General features: G+C 38.5%; 1 protein-coding gene across 1 annotated transcript; it reads left to right on the forward strand.

The window, feature by feature from the left end:
• Positions 1–1,001: 1,001 nt before the first annotated feature.
• On the forward strand, positions 1,002–21,829 carry LOC309415184 (mesoderm induction early response protein 3-like; the record flags this gene model as incomplete). Its single annotated transcript, XM_082012625.1, has 12 exons — positions 1,002–1,020; positions 3,231–3,376; positions 9,235–9,369; positions 10,923–11,043; positions 13,214–13,299; positions 13,483–13,555; positions 15,997–16,148; positions 16,600–16,681; positions 18,638–18,729; positions 20,801–20,928; positions 21,109–21,254; positions 21,372–21,829. The coding sequence occupies exons 2-12, from the start codon at positions 3,278–3,280 to the stop codon at positions 21,827–21,829; spliced, it is 1,572 nt and encodes a 523-aa protein (XP_081868751.1). The 5' UTR covers positions 1,002–1,020; positions 3,231–3,277.
• Between the last annotated feature and the right edge of the window lie 260 nt (positions 21,830–22,089).

A 22,089-nucleotide genomic window follows, 5' to 3' on the forward strand; every position in this document is an offset into this window, starting at 1 on the left:
TTGCTGGCCGAGTCTTCCCCAGGCGGCGGGGCGGGGAGAGGGTGGTGGCCGGGGCCACGACCCTCAGGCCTGGTCACCGCCGCGGGCGCCGAGCGCCCTCTCCGGGCGGGACAGGCAGAGCACTCTCGGTAGCTGGGGTGGGAGGTCGTGGTGTCGCTGGAGGCGGGGTCCCGATACTGCCTCCTCCGCCCCAGCCGGGTCCCGCTGGCCCCTCCGCTCCGCTTCGGCTGGAGCTCGGCGGCTGCCATTGGCTTAGCGGCCCCATCCGGGCACTCGGCGCAGCGCTGTTGCTCAGCCCAATCGTCCCAATATGGCGGAGGTGAGCGGGGAAAGTGGGATGGGGTGTTAGGGTTCGGTCGGCTCCCTGTGGGGCCCCACCGCCGGCAGACCAAATGCGCCTGCCTCGCCATCCCCGTAAGGCGCTTCTGGGGCGGCTCGGTGGCGCGGGGTGACCGGTGATGGGGCTGGCAGCGCTGGGGCAGTGGTAGCCTGCGCGACTAGGCCGCACAGCGCGGGTGCCGGGTTCGCAGCCCGCGGGCGGCCGACAAGCCGCGGCCGGGCGTGGAGGAGGACGCGGGACGGGCCGGCGGCAGCGCGGGCGATGGAGAAATGCCCGGCGGGAGGGAGGAAGAGCGAGCCCTGGGCTGGGAGTGGAGAAGAGGCGGCTGGTCCGGCTCCCTCTGCCGCTGCCTGTCCCTGTCACGTCCCGCCGGGGCCGGAGGGGGTGAGAGCGCCGGGCCGGGCGCAGCTCCTGGGGGGCTTCTACCAGGCGAGGAGGAAAGGGGAACGAGGAAAGGAGGGATGGGAGAGGGTGAACGGGATGGAGGAGCGAGCAGGGCGGGGGCCGGGGGCGAGGCCGACGCGGAGCGGCGGAAAGGGGGGGAAGGGGGCAGCTCCGGGGGTGGAGGGGGGCTTGAAATGGAGAAATGGAGACCCCTTACCTGCTGCTGGGCTGGAGGGAGTCCGCGTCTCACATCGCTCTCCTCTCCTCGCAGGCTTCCTTTGGGAGTTCGAGCCCAGGTTCGTCCTCGCCCACCTCTTGCCCCGGCACCTAGCCTGCTGCCTGCACGCCGCGCGCTCCTTCCTGCTCCTTCCCAAAGTTGCTCCCTGTTGCCTCGTAGCTTTCCTAATGCTTCATGTTCATGTAACTAACCGCCTGCCTGATTTTTAAGAGGAGGAGATGTGCGCTGTGGAGGTCTTCCCTTAACTCTAGTCACAGTTAGTAATTGGCTGCTTGGATCCCAAAATGAAAAAGTTTTGTAGCACTTTTAAGTCAGCATCTCAGTAAAGCCATATAGCTTGGAGAGAGACTGCTTCTCTTGTTGCTCATAACTACAGGCTTGTGTAAATTTTTGACTTGTTGATAATATCAGAAAACGTTTAAAATCATAATGATATGCAATTGTTAAGGCTTTAACTGCTGTTAAAATTCTTTTGAATACTTTAAACAAGCAAGCATGTTTAACATCAGCAGGGCTACCCATGAAGAAGTATTTGGGGAATGCATTTGCTTCTGTGTAACTCCTTTCAACATTGGCTGTTTTTAACCCTTTTTTTAACTATTCTTATTAAGTTTATTGAGTTTATATTATTTAAATATGGTTTTAAATATTTTAAATGAGATATTGAGTGTTCAGTGCTACTAAAGAAGTGGGACTTTTCTGTCTAAAGTCTGTGAGTGGAATAGAACTTCCACTTGAGTTACTCAAACATAAAATGAATATTTTTGAGCATATGTATATATAAATAAAATAATATATAAGGCAGTTGACAGTTCTTTAAAAGCCATAAGATCAGAATGTGATGGCCAACAGTAGAAAAATTCAACACGTAATGTTGTAATTGGAGTAGTATTATCAGCTATACTTATAGTTCTATGAGACCATAATATGAATAGAATGTGAATAAAAAGCATTTTTGGCCTGAATGTTTCCTTGCGGTACGGTGTTATGAACTTTCATGGTATTGTCTTAAGTGAGCTAAATGGACAAAGTTTACTTTAATTACCTGCATGTAAGGAATGAACATTTAGCATAATTGCTGAAAAATTAATTAGATGCTTTAAGGCTCAGAAGTGTTAGTATATACAACTGTCTCCTTGAAGGCTAGAAGTGGTGCAGAGAGATACTGCTTTATTTTTTTTGAAGAAAAGCATTGAAAATTTGTAGCTATTTCCTTCAAAACTTCTAACTAAGTTCTTATGTGGAAATAATTCTTAATAAATTTTTTCTTTGCTGCTTGTAAGCCAAGAATTGCAACAGAGCACTAGTATGTAAGAACTAGAAGGGGAAACCATAAGTGAAAGAGAGATATCCTAATCTGTTTCTTTTCTCCATCCTGAAAGCCTTAAGAAAGTGAACATTAAAGAACAAAACCACCCTGTATTTCAGTAATATTCATTGTAGAACATTGACTTTGTGGTGCAGAATATTTGAATCTTTAAAACTTGTTGAATCTAATGATAAACTTTCTAACAAAATGCACTTAAAATAATAACAGTACTTTTTTTAATGACTTATGAGTATCTTGAGTAATGAAAAAGTGTCTGTTGGACCACAGAGCTGTCACAATGACTTGTTAATTAATGTGATCCATTAGAAATGTTTTGTTATTTCTGGTATATTTTCCTCTATTTTTTGAAACTCTGCTATGTTTGTTCTTCCTTTTTAGATCAAGTGCTAAGAATTAAATTAGTTTTAATAAAAGATCTCATCTGTGAGGCTAAACTAATTTGAAGCCAGTCTCGCTGCTTATTTTGATGTTAGTAGGAAGCTGATTCACAACTTGTTAGCTGTTTACCAGTGAAAAACTATGTTAGTTACCATATAAATCATATAAATAGAATCAGAGTCTATAAATCAGTGTCTTGCAGCATCTGGAATCTTGTGACGTGGACTTTATACCTTAATGATGATTTCAAGGGTGTTTTGAACAATATTCGGTAAAATATTAATTTGGGATTGTACTTTCTGAAACTTTGTTTCAGTAGTTTAGATACTTCTCCCAAGTACTCTATACTGCAAGAGAGAATACTGTACCTATTACTTACAAGTATGGAAAGGGAAGGCCAACTAAAATAGCTGAATTTGTCAGGTAGTTAGGAATTTGTTCCAGTTATTCCATTGAGAGTTCTGACCCTGTATGTAAAAATTCACACAACCTTTTTTTTTTTTCTTCTGTGATGTAGTTGGTATAGAAAAAAATTTACTCAAATTGGGGTTTTTTGATAGTTGGCTCTTTATCGTCTGAGGATCATGACTTTGACCCTTCTGCTGAAATGCTGGTACATGATTATGATGATGAGCGAACTCTTGAAGAGGAGGAAATGATGGAAGAAAACAAAAATTTCAGCTCTGAAATTGAAGATTTGGAAAAGGTAAGAGTGACTTGCTCTCTCCTAAATGCCCATATATGTTGTACCTTTTTTTAGTGAAAAGAACACTCGACCTGTTCTTTAGTTTGTATTGTATAATGCAGTTTCCTAAAATGCCTTTGCAGTTTGTTAAAAAAAAAATAAAAAAATCAAAAACATGTTTGGTTAGGATATAGCAGTGCATCCTCACAAAAAGGCTGAACTTAACACTAATATATTTGAGAAGCTAAGTTCAGATTCTTTTTTACTTAATAATCCTTTAACTTTGGAAGAGAAATTACTCAAGCAGGTTTGAGAGTCCTGTCATCTAATATCACTTATCACTTCTAAGTTGGAAATAAGTTGAAATTGTACATTTTGCATACTATTAAGTGACAGCTAGCTGTGTTTCATTCTGTTGGTCAGATTTTGTTTTTTCCAATCTGGAAACACAGTCTTGTTTTAGACATGATGGATCACATTAATTTATTACATAAATTGTAGTTCTGTGTCTCAGTTTCATGTTTGGCATTTGGTGGGTATACAAAATGATCAGCGTGCTCCTTGGCTTTTCCTATTCCTTTTTACACTCTTTAATTGCATGTTTTTCCTAATTACATCTCTTGTTCATCTGTGGCAGTGCATCACCCATTTTAAATGCCTGCTGAATGCTGAACATTCACAAACTGATGCTGCTTACGTTACCATTCAGTGACCCACTTAAACCATTCAGCATAACTGCAGATTTTGGTCAACAGAGTTCCAGGAAAGTGTAATTTTTAGCATTAAATATGAAGCTGTGATTTTGTAGTCCATGTAAAAAACCCAAACTTTCTAAATGTAGAGTTGACAGTGTGACTCCTGATTTTTTTTTTTTTTTTTTGCCTGCTACCTTTACAATTACAGTTTTTGCCAATGATGAACTTGCAATTACAATACCAAAACAGCTTGCCAAGTCAGATGGTTAAAATGGAGTTGCTAATCCACAAAATTATCTTCTTGCTTCTATAATAGAAGGAAAAAGAACTGAGAGCTGCTCATCTTAAACGCTTTATTACTTTATGTCCCGATCCTGGAAAGACTTGGACGTGAGTTTATGTTTACCCATTGTGAAAAGTCTTTGCAGGACTAAGACCTTAGCTGACTAAAGAAAACAAGTTAATTAGTGTATGAGTTCAACAAGAAATTTTTTAAGGTAATATAACTTTTAAAGATAGAAATATTTTTCCAATATTTATAATTCTTTGACTTGAATTGGGTAACTAAAAAAAAAATCTCCACAGTTGTTTTATTAATTGTGTTAAGATGCAAGTATGATATTTAGTAAAATCATTTGATCAAAAGCTGTTGGAAAAAACAAGTTATAAACCAAGCCCTTCTCTTGATTTTTGCTTCTGTATCATTAGCTGTCTTTTGCCTATTACCTTCTGTACTGGTTTTGGCTGGGACAGAGTTAAATTTCTTCTTAGTAGCTTGTATGGGGCTACGTTTTAGATTTGTGCTGAAAATAGTGTTGATAAGACACTGATGTTTTAGTTACTGCTGAACAGTGCTTCCATAGCATCAAGGCCTTTTCTGCTTCTCATAGTGCCCCACTGCTTGGGGACTGGCTGGGCATCGTTTGTTTGGTGGTGAGCAATTGTTTTCATTTGCATTGTTTGTCTGTCTTTGGTTTTATTTTCCCCTCTCTAGGTTTTTTTCTTTCTTTTCTTTACAATTTATTATTATTATTTCTTTTTAATTATTAAACTGTTTTTATCTCAACCCACAAGTTTCTTTTTCACTTTTACCCTTCTGATTCTCCCCCCCCAATCCCACTGAGGGAGGGGGAGTGAGCAAGCCGCTGTGTGGTGTTTAGTTGCCAGCCATGGTTAAGCCACAACAGTCCTTTTTGGCACCAAACATGGGGCATGAAGGGTTTGAGATAACAGATTTGACCAGAGTGTATTAGAAGGGATTTATATCTGTTAACAGTTGCTGGTCACAATATTGATTCATCTGTTCTCATTATTAGTTTATCTGATCTGTGCCATGCTCCTTTTTTTTGCTGTACATGTTAAAGACTGGTTTTGGCTTTTGTAGTTTGCTGTGCTCTGTAGTGCTTAGTGATGTTTTGCCTGGGAGATTTATTATTAAAACACTGACTTTGAGCTTAATCTCGTATTTGGGCTCTGTACCGAAGCAATTACTGTACTTCAGGTACCATCGCATGGAGACAATTAACAATTATACTTCTTCCTCTGAGAGGTTTTTTGTGGAGGAAATACAGAATGGCACCTTTACCACCTCCTGTGATGTTTTTTCCCTTGTTATAATAACTCTTAAGTATCTTGGCTAGTCAAAGTCAGTCAAAATACTTCTATTGGTATTTCTTAGGAATATCGTTTTGGCTTTTTCTAAAGTTAACAAGCTATTTGGGAATATGACCCAGGCCCTGTGGCAGTGTGGTTATGGGTGGCAAGGCATGTGGAAGAATATGGGAAGATATCTAGAAAGCTTCTCACCTCTGATGGTCTGGAACTTCACTCCCAAAAAAGTGTGGAATCCTGATGAAGTGATAGAATGTTTGGAGAGAGAGAGGAAGAAGAAGAAAAATAATAAATGCCCTGGCTATTCCAAAGAGGCACAGCTTATTGTGCTGTGCTGGGGCCTGGCCCATACCTACCAAACACTGCTCAATAGTATTCAGCACCCTCAAGGAAAAGAGAGGGTCTCTGGATCTGAAAACATACCAACAGACACTATGGCTAAACCAGAGACCCAGCCTTCAACTATATCAGTCACCTTTATAACAAAAAAGAAACAATGAAAGTGGAAGTCAACTCATTTAGTAAGGGATGAAGAAGCTTCTCCTAAGAGGGAGCAGAAGATAGAATCAGAAGAGGCAGCCTGTTCTGCAGCAGAGCAGTCACAAGAACAGGAGGAGGAAGGGACTGAAATCATAAATGTAACATAAACCACCTGATCCCTATCCCTAAGTGAGCTGCAAGATATGAGAAAAGGTTTCATCTGTCAACCAGGTGAGCTAATTCTCAGCTGGTTACTCCAATGCTAGGATATTGGGGCTGGTAGTTCAGGAACTAGAGGGGAAGGAAGCCTGGCAGCTGGGAAGGCCATTGACAAAGGGATTGGAAAAAGGGTGGAGGAAAGGGACAACCGGGTTTACTGGATTGTGTGGGTTTGGCCTGGCACATCAGCCCCACAGGAGTATAAAGCTGTGGTGGACACTGGTGTACTGTGTAATCTAATACCATCAGATTACAAAGGGGCAGAACCAATCTATATTTCTGGAGTGACGGGAGAATCCCAAGAACTGTCTGTGTCAGAGACTGAGGTAAGCCTTAACTGGGAATGAGCAGCAAAAGCATCCTATTGTGACTGGCCTGGAGGCTCTATGTATCCTGGGCATAGACTACCTCAGGAGAGGGTACTTCAAGGACCCAAAGGGGTACCGGTGGGCTTTTGGTGTAGCTGCCTTGAGTATGGAGAAAACTAAGCAGCTGTCTAGCTTGCCTGGTCTCTCAGAGGTTCCTTCTATGGTGGGGCTGCTGTGAGTTAAAGAACAGCAGGTGCCAGTTGCTACCAGGACAGTGCACTGGCGGCAATATCACACCAATCGAGACTCCCTCGTTCCCATCCATAAGCTGATCTGGCTATTGGAGAGTCAAACAGTGATCAGTAAGGCTCACTCACCCTTTAATAGTCCCATATGGCCTGTGCAAAAGTCTGATGGAGGGTGGAGTCAAACAGTGGACTAGCGAGACCTGAACAAAGTCACACCGCTGCTGAGTGCTGCCGTACCAGACATGCTAGAATTCCCATATGAACTGGAGTCAAAGGTTGCCAAATGTTATGTGACAATAGATATCGCTAACATGTTTTTCCCAATCCCTTTGGCGGCAGAATGCAGGCCACAGTTTACTTTCACACGGAGGGGTGTCCAATATACCTGGAATTGACTGCCCCAGGGGTGGAAACACAGCCCTACCATTTGCCATGGACTGATCCAGACTGCACTGGAACAGGGGGAAGCTCCAGAGCACCTGCAATACATTGATGACATCATCGTATGGGGCAACACTGCAGAGGAAGTGTTTGATAAAGGGAAGAAAATAATCTAAATCCTCTTGAAAGCTGTTTTTGCAATAAAACAAAGTAAGGTCAAGGGACCTGCACAGATCCAGTTCGTAGGAATAAAATGGCAAGATGGATGTCTTCAGATCCCAATGGATGTGAGCAACAAAATAACAGCTATGTCTCCACCAACTAGCAAAAAAGAAACAAGCTTTCTTAGGTGTTGTGGGTTTCTGGAGAATGCATATTCCAAATTACAGTCTGATTGTAAGCCCTCTTTATCAAGTGAGCCGGAAGAAGAACGATTTTAAATGGTGCCCTGAGCAATGACAAGCCTTTGAACAAATTAAACATGAAATAGTTCATGCAGTAGCCATTGGGCTAATCCAGGCAAGAAAAGATGTTAAAAATGTGCTTTACACCTCAGCCAGAGATAACCTAGGTTGACCTGGTCCTGTCCCATCAAAACCCCTGTGCACTGTGGAAGGAGATAAGATCCCTGTAGTACATATAAAGAACTGGCTGAGAAAAACAGTCTGGATTAATCCTCAAGAAAGAGCAAACCCATTTGTGGGATTGCTTTTGCTCAAGGACCTGGGTGTGCTTGGTTGGTAATGCAGAAGGATGGGGAAGTCCAATGAGTACCTCAAGGTGATTTAATCCTGGGTGAAAATAGTCCATGATTTGAGTTGTATGATGGCAGTATTGCATGATATGTCACCACTGCTGTGGCTGCCATGTTAAAGGTATTATAGCAGGAGCCTCTCGCTGCTAGCCAAGCTAGAGGCAAGAGGAGGAATTAATTGCAATGTTAAACTTATGGCCTAGTCCAAAAGAACCAGGGGTGGAGAATGTAATGGATATACCTTTAAATTGTTGTAACCCATGATTTGAGTTGCATGGAAATTACTATAGCAGGAACCACCTGAATGAATGAAGGATGAATATCACAAGAAGTGCAAGTGCAGCAGTGACCCAAACTGAGCTGGCTCAGCTCCAAGCCTCCATGCAACACACCACCTCTCCTGTTCTGAATGACCACCATAACAGATAAAGCCCAAAGTCATAGACCAAATATGGACTGCCCTGCCAGCAAGTAGACTGGGGGGGTGCACAAGAAATTGGGAGGGGGACACTGCTGGGACAGCTGACCCCAGCTGACCAAAGGGATATTCCATACCATATGGTGTTGTGCTCAGCAATAAAAGCTGGGTGGTGAAGGTTGGTGGGGGCTGCTGTTGCTCAGGGAGCAGCTGTGTGGTATTTAGTTGTTGGCCAGGGTTAAACCCCAGCACCTTCTCAACAGTCATAAAATATATTGTGCAGAAGATGGAAAGGAGGGATAAAAAGCTGCTATATTGTTTTGCTTTTGTGGTGTTTTGCATACTTGCAGTTGTAACCATATAGAACTAAAGTCTTCAAGTTTTTCTGCTTTTCTTTCTTGTAAGGGGATTGTTAGTGTTTCTAGTATATCTTCTGCCTTGAAGAAATATAGGCAAATCATGATCTACAGTATGAATCAGATAAGGAGCAAATTTTTAATAATTATTCCTTAGTTTCGACCAGTAAATGGTTTTCTCCAGTAGCTTGATGGGACTTCATTATACGCCAAGAGACATGGTTATGAATTATTTAAGTCTTGTGCCTGAAAATATTTTAGATCTTTAATCAAGATTCCTGCTTTCAGTTAAGTTTGTTTGTTTGTTTGTTTACTTTTGTTTTTCAAAATATGTCTTATCCTTTTAGATCTGAACTGTTTACAAGTATTTGACAGTATGTTGAAATGTTTGTAAATCTTCTTGTATTAGGAAGGAAACATGCCATTGGAAGACTTACTGGCATTCTATGGCTATGGACCTGCGATTCCAGTTATGGTTGGTTCCAGTGTGGATAGCTCTCCAAGTGAACTTGCAGGTGAACTTCCAGATATGACTCTAGATAAAGTAAGTCAGAACTATTTTCCCCTGTATTACTGTTTAAAAGCAGAAATCCAGGTGACCTTAAATTATATTTCATTATCTTTTGATGTTACAAAATACATATTTCTGTCAATTTCAATATACAATTAAAAGTTACTGTACTAGTGGTGGAATTGGCAGTGTTAGGTTTGCGGTTGGACTCGATGATATTAAAGGTCTTTTCTAACTTAAATGATTCTATGATTCTGTGATTCTGCTCTGAATTCATTCCTTTTCAAGGATATTGAGGATCTGAATCTAATTATAATTATCACGCTTACACATGCATAGCAACTTCAGTGGCACTATATTACTACAAATGAGAAATGAATAAGTTAACGGTTCTTCTAAAATGCATCCAGAGAATTTTAAATATATTTCCTTTTTTTTTAATAGAAGTGGGATTTTTCTGAAAAGATCTGTATTTTATTTTAATGTATGCAATGTCCAGAAATAATAATTCTGGCTTCCAACATACATGTTATGTATCAAACCTTTGTGGATAACTTGAAAATGCACTTCTGAATGCTTTGGAATGTTCCTTTCAAATGCATATAATTTGGAAAGGTCTCAACTTTGGGGGGGGTGAGAGAGATTGTTTTATGTGCAATGACTATATGTGTTGCACTGTTGAATATAAAAACATGAAACTTAAGTTTTTGTGATTTGCAGGCTAACTTTGAATTCTGAGACTTTAGTCTGATTTTTGGCTCTAAGGCATATGCAGCTAGTAGTTTGTATTATAAAATCTGTAGGTAGTAAGTATGTCTTTTACTTTCTGTAAGTATGATGAAATGATAAACCCCACAGAAAGTAGGGTATAATGATGACTGCACATCTGATTCTCATTAGGAGTCATGATTGTGTTGAGGCTACAGAAATGTAGTTGGCTTGTCTGATACAGTTCTTTCCCTCCCTAATCTCTATACAGAGGGGTTCAAATATGTCTGCTAGTGGAGAAAGTATGCTTTTTCTTTCTTTCTTCCTTTTTTCTTTTTTTAACCTACAGAAACATCATTTTTTGTGTGTGATTTGGGAAGATAATGGGTTGTCTATTATCTGTAACTTGGCAAAAAGTCTACAAAAGTGCCTGGCTGTGGGTGTTTTGGGTTTGTTTTGTTTGTTTTGGTTTTTTCCCCAGAGTTTAAGGGGTAACAGCCTGTTAAAGCTTTAGTATATCTGTGATGCAAAGAATGACAGAATTCTAAAGATTTCAACTGGCATTTTTCATTGGAAGCAGTTGGAGGAACATCTGAGATTTGATGCTTGCAGAGGTTACTACTTGTGCATTTATTTTAATAGAAGACAAGGGGGAAATGAAGCCCCATGTTCAAATCTGAAATGAATAGTTATATTTGTTCTGAGATTTAGGAGTGAACTAGCTTTTTAATTGAGAGGACAGTCTGTTAAAATTATTACTTATGGTAAAATAATTTTAATTAATGGGACTTAAAATTTGCTGAATCTAAATGCTCACCAGTCTATACTTAATAGTCAGTCTGAGGTGGTTTTTTTTATTTTTTATTTTAATGATACAGGAGGAAATAGCTAAAGATCTCTTGTCAGGTGATGATGAAGAAACACAGTCCTCTGCTGATGACTTGACACCATCAGTTACTTCACATGAGGCTACTGACTTCTTTCCTCGGCCATTAAGATGTAGGAAACCTAATTTTATAATAGTACTCAAAAAGTCTTAGCATTATATATGGCTTCCTAGTTTAAAATATCAAAATTGCAGAGTAGTGCTGACTTAACCGGGAATTGAGAAACAGTGCTTTGCAGGATGTTGTACATGAATGTTGTCTTTGGTTGGTATTATTGATTACCTAAAAGACCTGTATTTAGTACTGTGCTCAAAGCACAAGTACAATTAATTTTTCTACAAACACAGTAACTTTTCATAATTAATAGTTAACGTGTTGAGGAACACTCTTCGTGAATGACATGAATATGTAAACCATTCTTTTAAATTAGTGTTTCTCTACTAAAATTTTTGCTGCTGCTTTTAAGCCAGTGACGACTCCATTCAGCCTGTGGATGTGAACTGGGACGTGTTTTCTTTGTGATTATTTCCCTTCACACATTCAACAGTTTTCCATAGGACTTCATGAGGCAAAGTGGGTTTATATGGGAAGGGGCCTATGAACCCATGACCACCCAAAATTTCACTACCCATGGAGCTATTATGGGAAAGATCTGAGAACCAGTGGTTCAGTTATCCAACCTGGGCAAGATATTCCTCATTGCCTATTGCAGTTCATTTGTTCGCTGGTGTACTAGAGTTGGAGCAATGTGGAGGATTTTTATCACAGTTTTAATTTGGCAAGTATCTTGAGCTGTTTCTGGGGGATTTCATCCCTCTAGAGAAAGAGGATGATAAAAGGGATGTGCTGTCTCAGTCATCAGCAGTTGTAGCCCTTTGCATGCTGCTGATTGTGTAACGTAAGACATCTGTATTGAGAGATACAAAAACCTTAAAAAATATAATGTCCTTTTTTAGTTAAGCAAATCCCAATTTTGCTGGCACTTAAACATTGCTTGTGAATCGTTAATGAATATGACACTGAAAGTGTGGCAGCTTTATGGAAAAAAATATTAGCCAGTCATCTTACTCAGGATTAAGAAAACAGTCATCTTTGCTTTCAGCTATCATGATTTTCTATTGGACTGTTACTCTTTCTCTATTAGAACTTTTGGCCATTTTAAAATTGAATATCCACCATTTCAGGGAGGGAAATGTCAGTTTTCTGTGTTGCTGACAGTTTCATCTTTTTTTTTCTGATCCCTGTCCATTTCTCTAAGATAACATTCAATTTTAAGATAAACCTATCTAACACATAGGCTATCTTATTAAATTTGGATTAGTTGGAAAAAATAATTGCATTTTATTATCCAGACATATTGTTGTTTCATGCATTTGTGTTAGTTTCTTGCCTGCTACTTTGAACAGCAAAAAGAGGTAGACTGGTTATTGTAGTAATGACTATGGAAGAGGAGCCTCGGTCCATACAGTCTTGGATATTGTTTTTGATGTTGACGATTCTATTTAGTTGTGATGAAGCTAAAATTGCAACCCTATTTACGAGCATGTTGTTACTGAAAACTGAGAATGCAAAATAGCTTTAATCTTATCAGAACTGTATTCCATTCTGCCAGGGATAAAATAAAAAATAGAATTACTTCAGAACCCGGTACCACAGCATTCCAGATTCTGAAATATGAGTTATCCTGTGGAGTACTGTATTGGAATTACTTGGAGTGCTTTGCTGTATTTTTTCCTAAGGAAAAAAAATATTGAAGAGGTTTAAGCAGTCTTTTGCTTATTCTATTTTGTGTATATCTACTATATCTTCACTCCATGTTGAGGCAGCCTTGTTTAAAGGAATGTTTTGAATGCCCATTAAAACTTCTGATGAAAGGCTTTAGTAGGTAATAAAGACTTGCCTTCAACTTTACTTCCTTTGTCATTAACCTGGGGCTTAGTCATAGCCCTGGAAGTTTTCTGTTTTTCTCATACCTTTTCTATAAGGTATAAGCCTTTATTGAAGAAAACTGATGAAGAAAAATTATCTTGTTTCCTTTTGACTGTTAGAAATATAGTAGATTGTCTCAGTTGCAGTGATGATAAATGTTTCTGTTCTGCAATATACAAGTACCAGTGCTTTCTGACTTCATGCTAGTTTGATAGAAATGTAGATCAGCAGACTCATGATGAGTGTCTCCCAGAATAAAAGCAGGGGCTCCTTTCAAAAGTAAAGGATATCTTGTAGTTCTGTTTGAACTGAAAATTCTTCCTAGCTAAAACCAAACTTCTTTGTGTCTGAAGCAAACACTATGTGTGATGGAGATAAGGAATCAGATGGTGAAGACATAGAGGCAGACAATGGTAATTCATCTGAAGATTTGAGAAAGGTAATAACTATATCTTAAAAAAAAAAAAGTTAAGAAAAACTTTACTATTAAGAAAAATGTATTAAGATTTATAGTACATATCTAAAATAGTACCTTAATTCTGGAACTCTGCAAAATGCCATACTTTCATGCACAAAATATTAAGCTAATACCTTTCTTTTGTGATTTTTGTTACATCTTCAGGAAATAATGGTTGGTTCACAGTATCAGGCTGAAATTCCACCTTACCTTGGCAGATACAGTGATAATGAAAAGGGTAAGTTCTTCTGACTGTTTTACTTTTTATCTTATGTTTATACATACCAGTTGATGGAAAAATGTTATTTAAATTTATAAGATAAATTCAATGACTTAGTTAGTCTCAGAGACCTTATAAAAAGAAAAAACCCACAAAAACCAAAAAACAAAACAATCCTAGTCAACTGAAGTAACACAACCACATAATTATATCTCAGAAGTATGATTCTACAACTTTGAGAGGAGATTCTCAAGAAGACATAAGAGGGTGGATTACAGTGTTAATTCTGAAGTATCTAGTAATATTAGGAGGTAACAAACTGTGGGTCAAGAAGGAAATATTTTCATCATAGTATCATAATTGGGCTGTGAGCATGTAACTTAGTTTACATTGAAGACCTTCAAAACAGTATTTTTCTTTGCTTTTTTTTTTTTTGGCAAGCACAACAGTGTGGATTACAAAATGGATACGAAAAAGTAATAAACTATTTTAAATTTCCATCGCATGAGTAGAAGATGTAGGTCCTGATACATCTTGTCTTTTAAAAAATATGATGTTTTAAGTATGATGTTATTTCTGTGTAAATTTAGGTTAAAAACTGCAATTGTGCTAGAGTAGAAAAAATAACATTTAATAGAGTTTTATTTGATATCTTTAGAAACCTTCACTATGAGAAAAGTATAGCACACAGAACTGTGGAATTCAAAAAGCAAATACTGAAAGAAATTTGCTCATGGGTGGAACAGCTGTGAAATTAAGGAACAGTTTGGGAGATATGTTAATAAATGAAGGGGATTATGTGTTTTTCTACAGTAAGTTACTTGTGTTCGAACTGTAACATTTCATTGGAATATCATTCTAGTGAAGTATATCAAGTCTTTTCACCATTACCAACTGCTTTTTGAAGAACGATCCTTTGCAGTGTTGTCCCAAATATGGGTTCTTCCACCCGGTGTGCAGAGAGCCGAAAACCACACAGAGCCGAGATATTTGCTTTTATTCCAAATCTGCGCAGAGTTGGGTGCTAGGTGGTAGGCCCACAAAGCTAGCATGCCTCAGTTAACACACAGAAAATATTTATACACTTCGAGCAACAGTTATCAGTATTTTTTAAAAGTTGGCTCCGTCACCCTTGTTCCCATTGGTTCTCACAAGCCTCGTCTCCACTTGAAGTCACAGCGTCCTCCTTTTTTCCCAGGCATGCTCAGTGAGGAAGGGGCTTTTGTGAGGAGGGGGCTTTCCCCACCCAGGGGCAGGTTTCTATTATGCATATTACATGTTAATTAGATGTTAATTAGGATAGTTCACTCAAGGTTCAGTAGCTGTGTTTCTTTTGGGATTATCTTGTTCCTTCCCTCAAGGTTGCACCTTGTTAACTGCTCACAGAGACTAAACAATACCCCCAGCTTCATTCCTTGCATGCCTTCAACAGCAGTAGAGAAGAAGAATGTTTAGTATGGATGGAGCTGGAAGCATTAGCAAGTGAACATCTCTTGAGTTGCTTAAGAGACCCAGGGAAGTTTCCTGTTTTCTAAGATTCAAGCATGATGCTTACCGGTTGTAAGAAATGGAGGAGTAAGAACCAGATTTATCTGGATAGTCCTTTTACTATTTATACATCTTGACTTCTTGTGTTTGAACTTAATTTTGTATTGCCAAGAGAGTACATTAAGCATTATGTGTAATGTTAATCACATCTTTTGATCAGAGTAAAGGATTTATACTTTAATCTAGAATTTAAATATGCGCACAGATAAAGGTTCAGGCCAACTCTTGAATATTTCCAATATATTGTCTTTCAAATAAGCTACTTGAGGTGCATACATGATTTCAGTATACTATGAAGGAGGACTATATATTCTGATTGCTTGTAAAATATGGAACGTACAAGTTGTTAACAGCATTCAGTTGTTAGTGAATGGAAAAAGAAATTACCTCATTGAGACCTAGATTTCCATACTGTCAAGTAAGTTTTGGCAAATTTTAGTTGAAAATGACCATTTATCTGCTGCCTTTTTTTTTTTTTTTACATGTAATATTTGAAATATTAAAGTAATATCCTGCAGTCTTTTACTGTAAACTATAGCTTATTTGTTGAAAACAGCTGAATAAAACTGAGTGGTTTTGCTAGTTTGTTTATATGAAGATGATGAATACATATGCATAATTTGACTTGAATTACCTAGCTGTCAACAAGCTGCTCCTCTGTAAAGACTCTCTCAAGAGTTCAATCCCTTATCTCATCCTCATGGAACCTGAATCTCTTCACCATACCACACTGCAGAGTCTGTCTCTTAACTGAGACTTTTGGGGAAAAAGTGAGCTGCAATTTAAAAGTGACATGATGGTGCTTGATTTGAGTACTTCTGTATTCCTGTTCTTTGTCTCTATGAAATAGCTTTTTATGTTATAGCCTTAAAAATGTCACACCTGGCTTTAATGGATTTCTGTTTTAACAGCCTATGAAAATGAAGACCGTTTACTTTGGAAACCTGAGGTGATCTCAGAAAGTAAAGTTAAAGAATACCTTTTTGAAACCTCCTTAAGAACAGGAAATGAAAACATGATTGGCAGAATTCCTGAAGGACTACATACACGGGACAATGAACAAGTATGTTTTATATCCTGTTCCATTTGTGACACATTGCTTTGTAATTCATGTGTTCTCTTTCTCTGCCTTGTATTATGAAGGCAGTAATGTTAATGTATTTTTTTAATTAGATGTTATTGGGGTCAGGATCTCATTTGTAATTTTAAGCATGTACTTAAAATTACGAGTATTTGAATGTAGGCAGTGTTGTGATCTGTGATGTTTCTGATTGCCATGCTGTTGACAAATCCAGCTTTTCTAATAAATGCATATAATGCTTTACATTTGCTTAATGAAACCTTGCCTCAACTTTTGGATGGTTTTGCTTTTGGTTGTTATTGAAAATTTTCATCTTGTATAAAGATAAATCTTTTTTACATTAGATATGCTCACTGAAAGGCTAGTTTCAGAAGTTTTTAGATTGGATATTTGCAAACTTTGACTCTTTCTAAAGACGACTTCTATTTTATAGGCGCTATATGAACTTCTCAAAAGTAGCCATAATGTTAAAGAAGCAATTGAGAGATACTGCTCAAATGGAAAGGCATCTCAGGGTAAGAGTGAGTACCCGCTTTTTAAGAAATATGTGTTTGGAGGGGGGGTGGGAAAGTTGTGTAGAAAAACCTTGAGTAAGATTCGGATTGATGAGCACATCCCTTTCCATGATGTCTTTAGCACAGATTAGGTATAATTTGACTGTTGGCCAGATGGAAATTTCTGCTAGAGAAGTTTGCAATTTGTATATAAAGGTTGCAGGATCAGCTTTTACACCTTTTCTTCCCTTCTTTCCTCTACTGCCATTTTAAGAACGGCACAGACTGAGGAGGAGGATGGGGGAAGTCATAATTTTGCTCCCATAAGGCAGTTCTCACCCACATTACAGTACCTTTTTGAGATCACGTTCAATTATAATCTGATGACATTTATACCAGAATCAGGAGAACGTATGTAAGTGAGCCCCACTCTCTTCATCACTGCACTAACATTGTGCTATGTCAACCCTAAACTGGTTCTACCATCTAGTTCTATAGGTCTTTGGTAGAGTGTGGAGAGATTTGCTTGAGTTTACAGTGGAAAATGAGCTTCCATCTTGTTTGTCCCTAACTTTATTACTCCCTTAAATAAAAATCAGAGTTTATCATTTAGAAAAGACGGTTCTTTGTCCTGTATTTTGACATATGTGTTACATAAAGCACAAATGGACTATGAGCCCTGGTATAAGTAGGTATTCTGGCAGATATTCCCTATTCAGAACTGGATACAAAGGGAATTTGAGTGTTTACAAGTTAGGTGCTGTGAAAGCTACGTATCTAAAGTAAAGCTGAAGGGAACAATAAGGTATATCGGAGCAGTGCTTCAGAAAGCTCTCATACAAGAAGAGATTGGGTAGAGCTAAACAATAAGGAAGTATCAGTTGCAGGCTTGTATCCTAAACCCAACACCTCTCTAGGATTTAGATTTGTGAGTTAGAGCCCCAAATTCTGTCCTAAGGACTAGTATTCCCCCCCAGTCAGATGGGACTTTATACCCGCATTAAAAAATGGTAAAGGATGATAATACTGATAGTGCCTGTCTTTTAGAGTAACCATTGTGCTATGATCTACTCTACCCATTGAAGTTCACTGCTATTCTCAAGATGAGAGTTAAAAATCCACGTCTTTACATGGAGATCATCTCTTTGAAGCTTGAGAACTCTGTAGTAAGGAGTGTAAAATTAATGGGGTGAGAAAGAAAGAAAATGGCCTTGTAGTGGAATGATTATCACCATCTGGGAGCAGAAGGGTCTTGGTTCCAGTGTCTGCTTCCAGAAATGTTTTGAAATGTGTTGGTTGCTTTTTCTTCACCCCTCCCCCGACTTTAAATGACAGCTGAACAGATCACCATTATGAATGTAAGATACCTGAAATATCCCTCCTTTATTATATATAGACACAAAGCCATAATCAAGATAGGGAAGCAACAATACTTGAGACAAAACTGACCTACTCAAATAGTTTGAGCTACTTTGTTTTAAAAATCTTCTTTTTTAGTGATGTTTTTGTTTGTTTTGTTTAATTTGTAAAACTAAAATTCAGTTTTATCTTAAGAAGAAAAAAAGAGGTTGTTCCTTCACTCTTTTTTCACCAGCCACTGTTCTTTGTATCTGATGCAAGAAGAAATATTCAGAAAAACAATCTCACTGATATCTCAGTGATGTTATCAAATCTTGATTTTTTTGATTACAAACTTCTTAAGAAATAATAAAACTAATCTTTTGAATGTCCTTTGCCTTCTGGGATAAAAGATTTCAGAAATAAGACTTTTATGAGTCTTTATAAACAAGAATGTTAGATTTCAGGTAGGATATCTGTACAGTAGAGGAAAGAACATGGGTCTAAATAACTGAACTACTGGGTTTTTTTAGAGTGCGTTTGGATATTTATACATTAGCAACACAAATATTTTATTCTCTGTAAAAGGTTAGTGAGTGAAAATAAGTTTATCATGCTACTTTTGCAATTGTCTAGAAGAGATGACAGCATGGACAGAAGAAGAATGCAGAAGCTTTGAACATGCACTTCTGATTTATGGAAAAGACTTTCATCTCATACAGAAAAACAAGGTTAGTAATTTATAGTTAAATGGAAGAATTGGTAGATGATACGATGCTGAAAATTTGTAAAAGCAATGCATTTTTCAGAAGCCAAGCAGAAGAGTGAAATAGGAACCAACATATTGAAACCAGCTTGGTGTTTTTGTGCTAATTTTGCCTCCAATATCATTGGAAAAGCTAGGTGTTGCAAGATGAGTCAATATATTATCTCTGAAATTGACTTATGTTGACATTACTTCCATTTATACATTCATATTATAATTTAGTTTAAATGTCTGCCTCTCCTAGAAGTATAGTATTTCCATACTATGGCTGTGGGAGGGGAAAATGCATCTTTAATTTTTTTTTGTCACCAGTAAGGTATAATTCTACAGAAACAGGCTTAGCTCTTTGTGTTTTCAGAAAGTGTAGTCCTCCATCAGTACTCTGGTTTCTGGCCAACAAAGGAGATCTAATCTTGATCTGGATTGCTTCTGATTGACGACTCTGTGCCTGAAGAATAGGAATTTGATTTATTTTTTTTAAATCAAATACATGTATCGTTTGGTACAGTTGACAATATGGATGTTTCCAAACTTTCTGCACATCTCCTGTATGTTTTGATACCACCTTGAGGTTTGGTACTGGTTTTGGCTGGGATAGAGTTAAATTTCTTAATAGTAACTCGTATGGGGCTATGTTTTGGATTTGTGCTGAAAATAGTGTTGATAACATGCTGATGTTTTAGTTACTGCTGAGCAGTCCTTCCACAGAACCAAGGCCTTTTCTGCTCCTTGGACTGCCCTGCCAGCAAGTAGACTGGGGGGGTGCATGAGAAATTGGGAGGGGGACACTGCTGGGACAGCTGACCCCAGCTGACCAAAGGGATATTCCATACCATATGGTGGTGTGCTCAGCAATAAAAGCTGGGTGGTGAAGGTTGGTGGGGGCTGCTGTTGCTCAGGGAGTAGTTGGGTATCGGTTGGTGGTGAGCAATTGTTTTCTTTTGCATGGCTTGTTTTTCCTTGGGTTTTATTCCCCCCCCCCTTTTTTTAACAATTCAGTTGGTTTGGGTTTTTTTAATTATTAAATTCTCTTTATCTCAACCCATGAGTTTTCTCACTTTTGCTTTTCCAATTCTCCCCCCATCCCACTGAGGGGGAGTGAGCAAGCAGCTGTGTGGTGCTTAGTTGCTGGCCAGGGTTAAAACCACAACAAGTTTTTTCTTTAGGAGACTGGTGTTTTTGTTGTATTTCAGCTAAACTTTATAGGGTTGTGGTTGCTGTTCAACAACAGTCAGATAGTCCTGCTCAACACTTAGTTTAACCTGTCCTATGAGAAATATTTGGGTGGTTCAAATTTTAAATGGACCTTACCAATAAACAGTAATTCACCAGAGATACAAAGAAATAATTTTTAAAATATTTTTTTCCAACATGTAGCAAAGCATGTGAGTTGATTGATCTGTCACTATGAACTGGAATTTGTCTAAGTACCCAAACTCTTTTCTGCTTCACTTCTCTTAGGTCACTGATTTGCTCAGCTTTTTCCATCTTAAGAGAGAGACTGTCTTATAGTTTAAAAAAATCATTATATAGGTTCTGAACTGAAATGTTTCAGATGTAGGTACAGTTTCAATCTAGTTTAAAAAAAAAAAAACAAACACCAACAAAAAAACCACCACAAAAAAAAACACCAACAAACCAACATCAATAATGCATACAATACAACAGATCTAATACTTATTTAGAATAAATAGAATATTTCAGTTGGAAGGGACCTACAACGATCATCTAGTCCAACTGCCTGACCACTTCAGGGCTGACCAAAAGTTAGAGCATGTCAGGGCATTGTCCAAATGCCTCAAACACTGACAGACTTGGGGCATCAACCACCTCTCTAGGAAGCCTGTTCCAGTGTTTGACCACCCTCTCTGTAAAGAAATTTGAAACTGTATATCTCTCTTCAAGTCTCCCGATTTAATTGGTTTGTTCCAGATACTAGAACAGTAAAACTAACAATATTGCAGGAATATGGGGACTGGGGAGATGACAAAACATAATTCTTTGCATTAATCTTGTCAATTCTTACCTTCTTTTAGGTAAGAACCAGAACAGTTGCTGAGTGTGTGGCTTTCTATTACATGTGGAAAAAGTCAGAACGTTATGATTACTTTGCTCAGCAAACAAGATTTGGAAAGAAGAGATATAACCATCATCCAGGTGTTACGTAAGTAAAATGTTCTTGGAATATGTTTTCTGTTGCAAATTGTAAATGTAGAAGATTATTTTTTTCTTCCCATCATTGCAGTGTAATGTTGCAGTGGCTATGGCAACTGAAATTAAATCCATCGTTTTTAGGCATTGTTTTCCTGTTAAATAACCCATTATGAATGCCATATTCTTTAAGGGACTACATGGATCGTTTGGTAGATGAAGCAGAAGCCCTTGGTGGAGCAGTGCATTCTTCAGCCTTAACATCTAATACTCGAACAGAAACCAATCCTGATCAACAGCTAAGCATTCTGAACTCTATCACTGCTAATGAGTTGACAGGTAAATCAAGGGGAAAAAAAAAACAACACAAAACCAACCAAAAACAAAACAGAAAAGAACTTTGTAACTATATAAACAACTATTTCATTTACATTTTGTGTTCATCTTTTTTTCCAGCATTGACAAACAGTGTAGCTACAGTCTGCCACAATTCAGATGTGAACTGCCTGGATGATGCCTTTCCTCCTATGGACAGTTTACCCCGAGCACCAGTTAATCATGTGCCTGTTGGAACAGAAGAATTGCTTAATTTGCCTAGCAATGGTGAAAGTGATTGTTTTAATTTATTTGAGACTGGCTTTTATCATTCAGAGCTAAACCAAATGAACATGTGCAGTGAGGAGACAGAAAGACCTGTGAAGAGATTGAAAATGGGAATTGCTGTCCCAGAATCTTTCATGAATGATGTCTCTGTAAATAACCTTGGTGTGGACTTTGAGAACCACACACACCATATTACCAGTGCCAAAATGGCTGTTTCAGTGGCTGACTTCAGCAGTCTATCTGCAAATGAGACAAATGATTTTATCAACACCCATGCTCTTCACCAACATACTGCCCTTCACTCAGAATGACTGTGTAAAACTAAACAAACAGTGGGTACTTTATGCAGTAGTAGTAAACTTGATGGGAGCTATCAAGTTTGCTTAGTCTTTCACTGGAAGTTTGAACTTTGACATCAGTGATGTCTTTATGTATAGAACTATATCTTGATTTATCAAGAGTAATCTCTTTTTTTTTCCAGTCCATAAATGTGGAAATGTTCAGCAGAGTTTGTGACTAAGAGAACTCTGTGGTGCAGCTTTAAGCTCTGCTTCAATTTCTTTTTTTTAAA

This window comes from Phaethon aethereus (genome assembly GCF_964289735.1).
Source record: "Phaethon aethereus genome assembly, chromosome: W".
NCBI lineage: Eukaryota > Metazoa > Chordata > Aves > Phaethontiformes > Phaethontidae > Phaethon > Phaethon aethereus.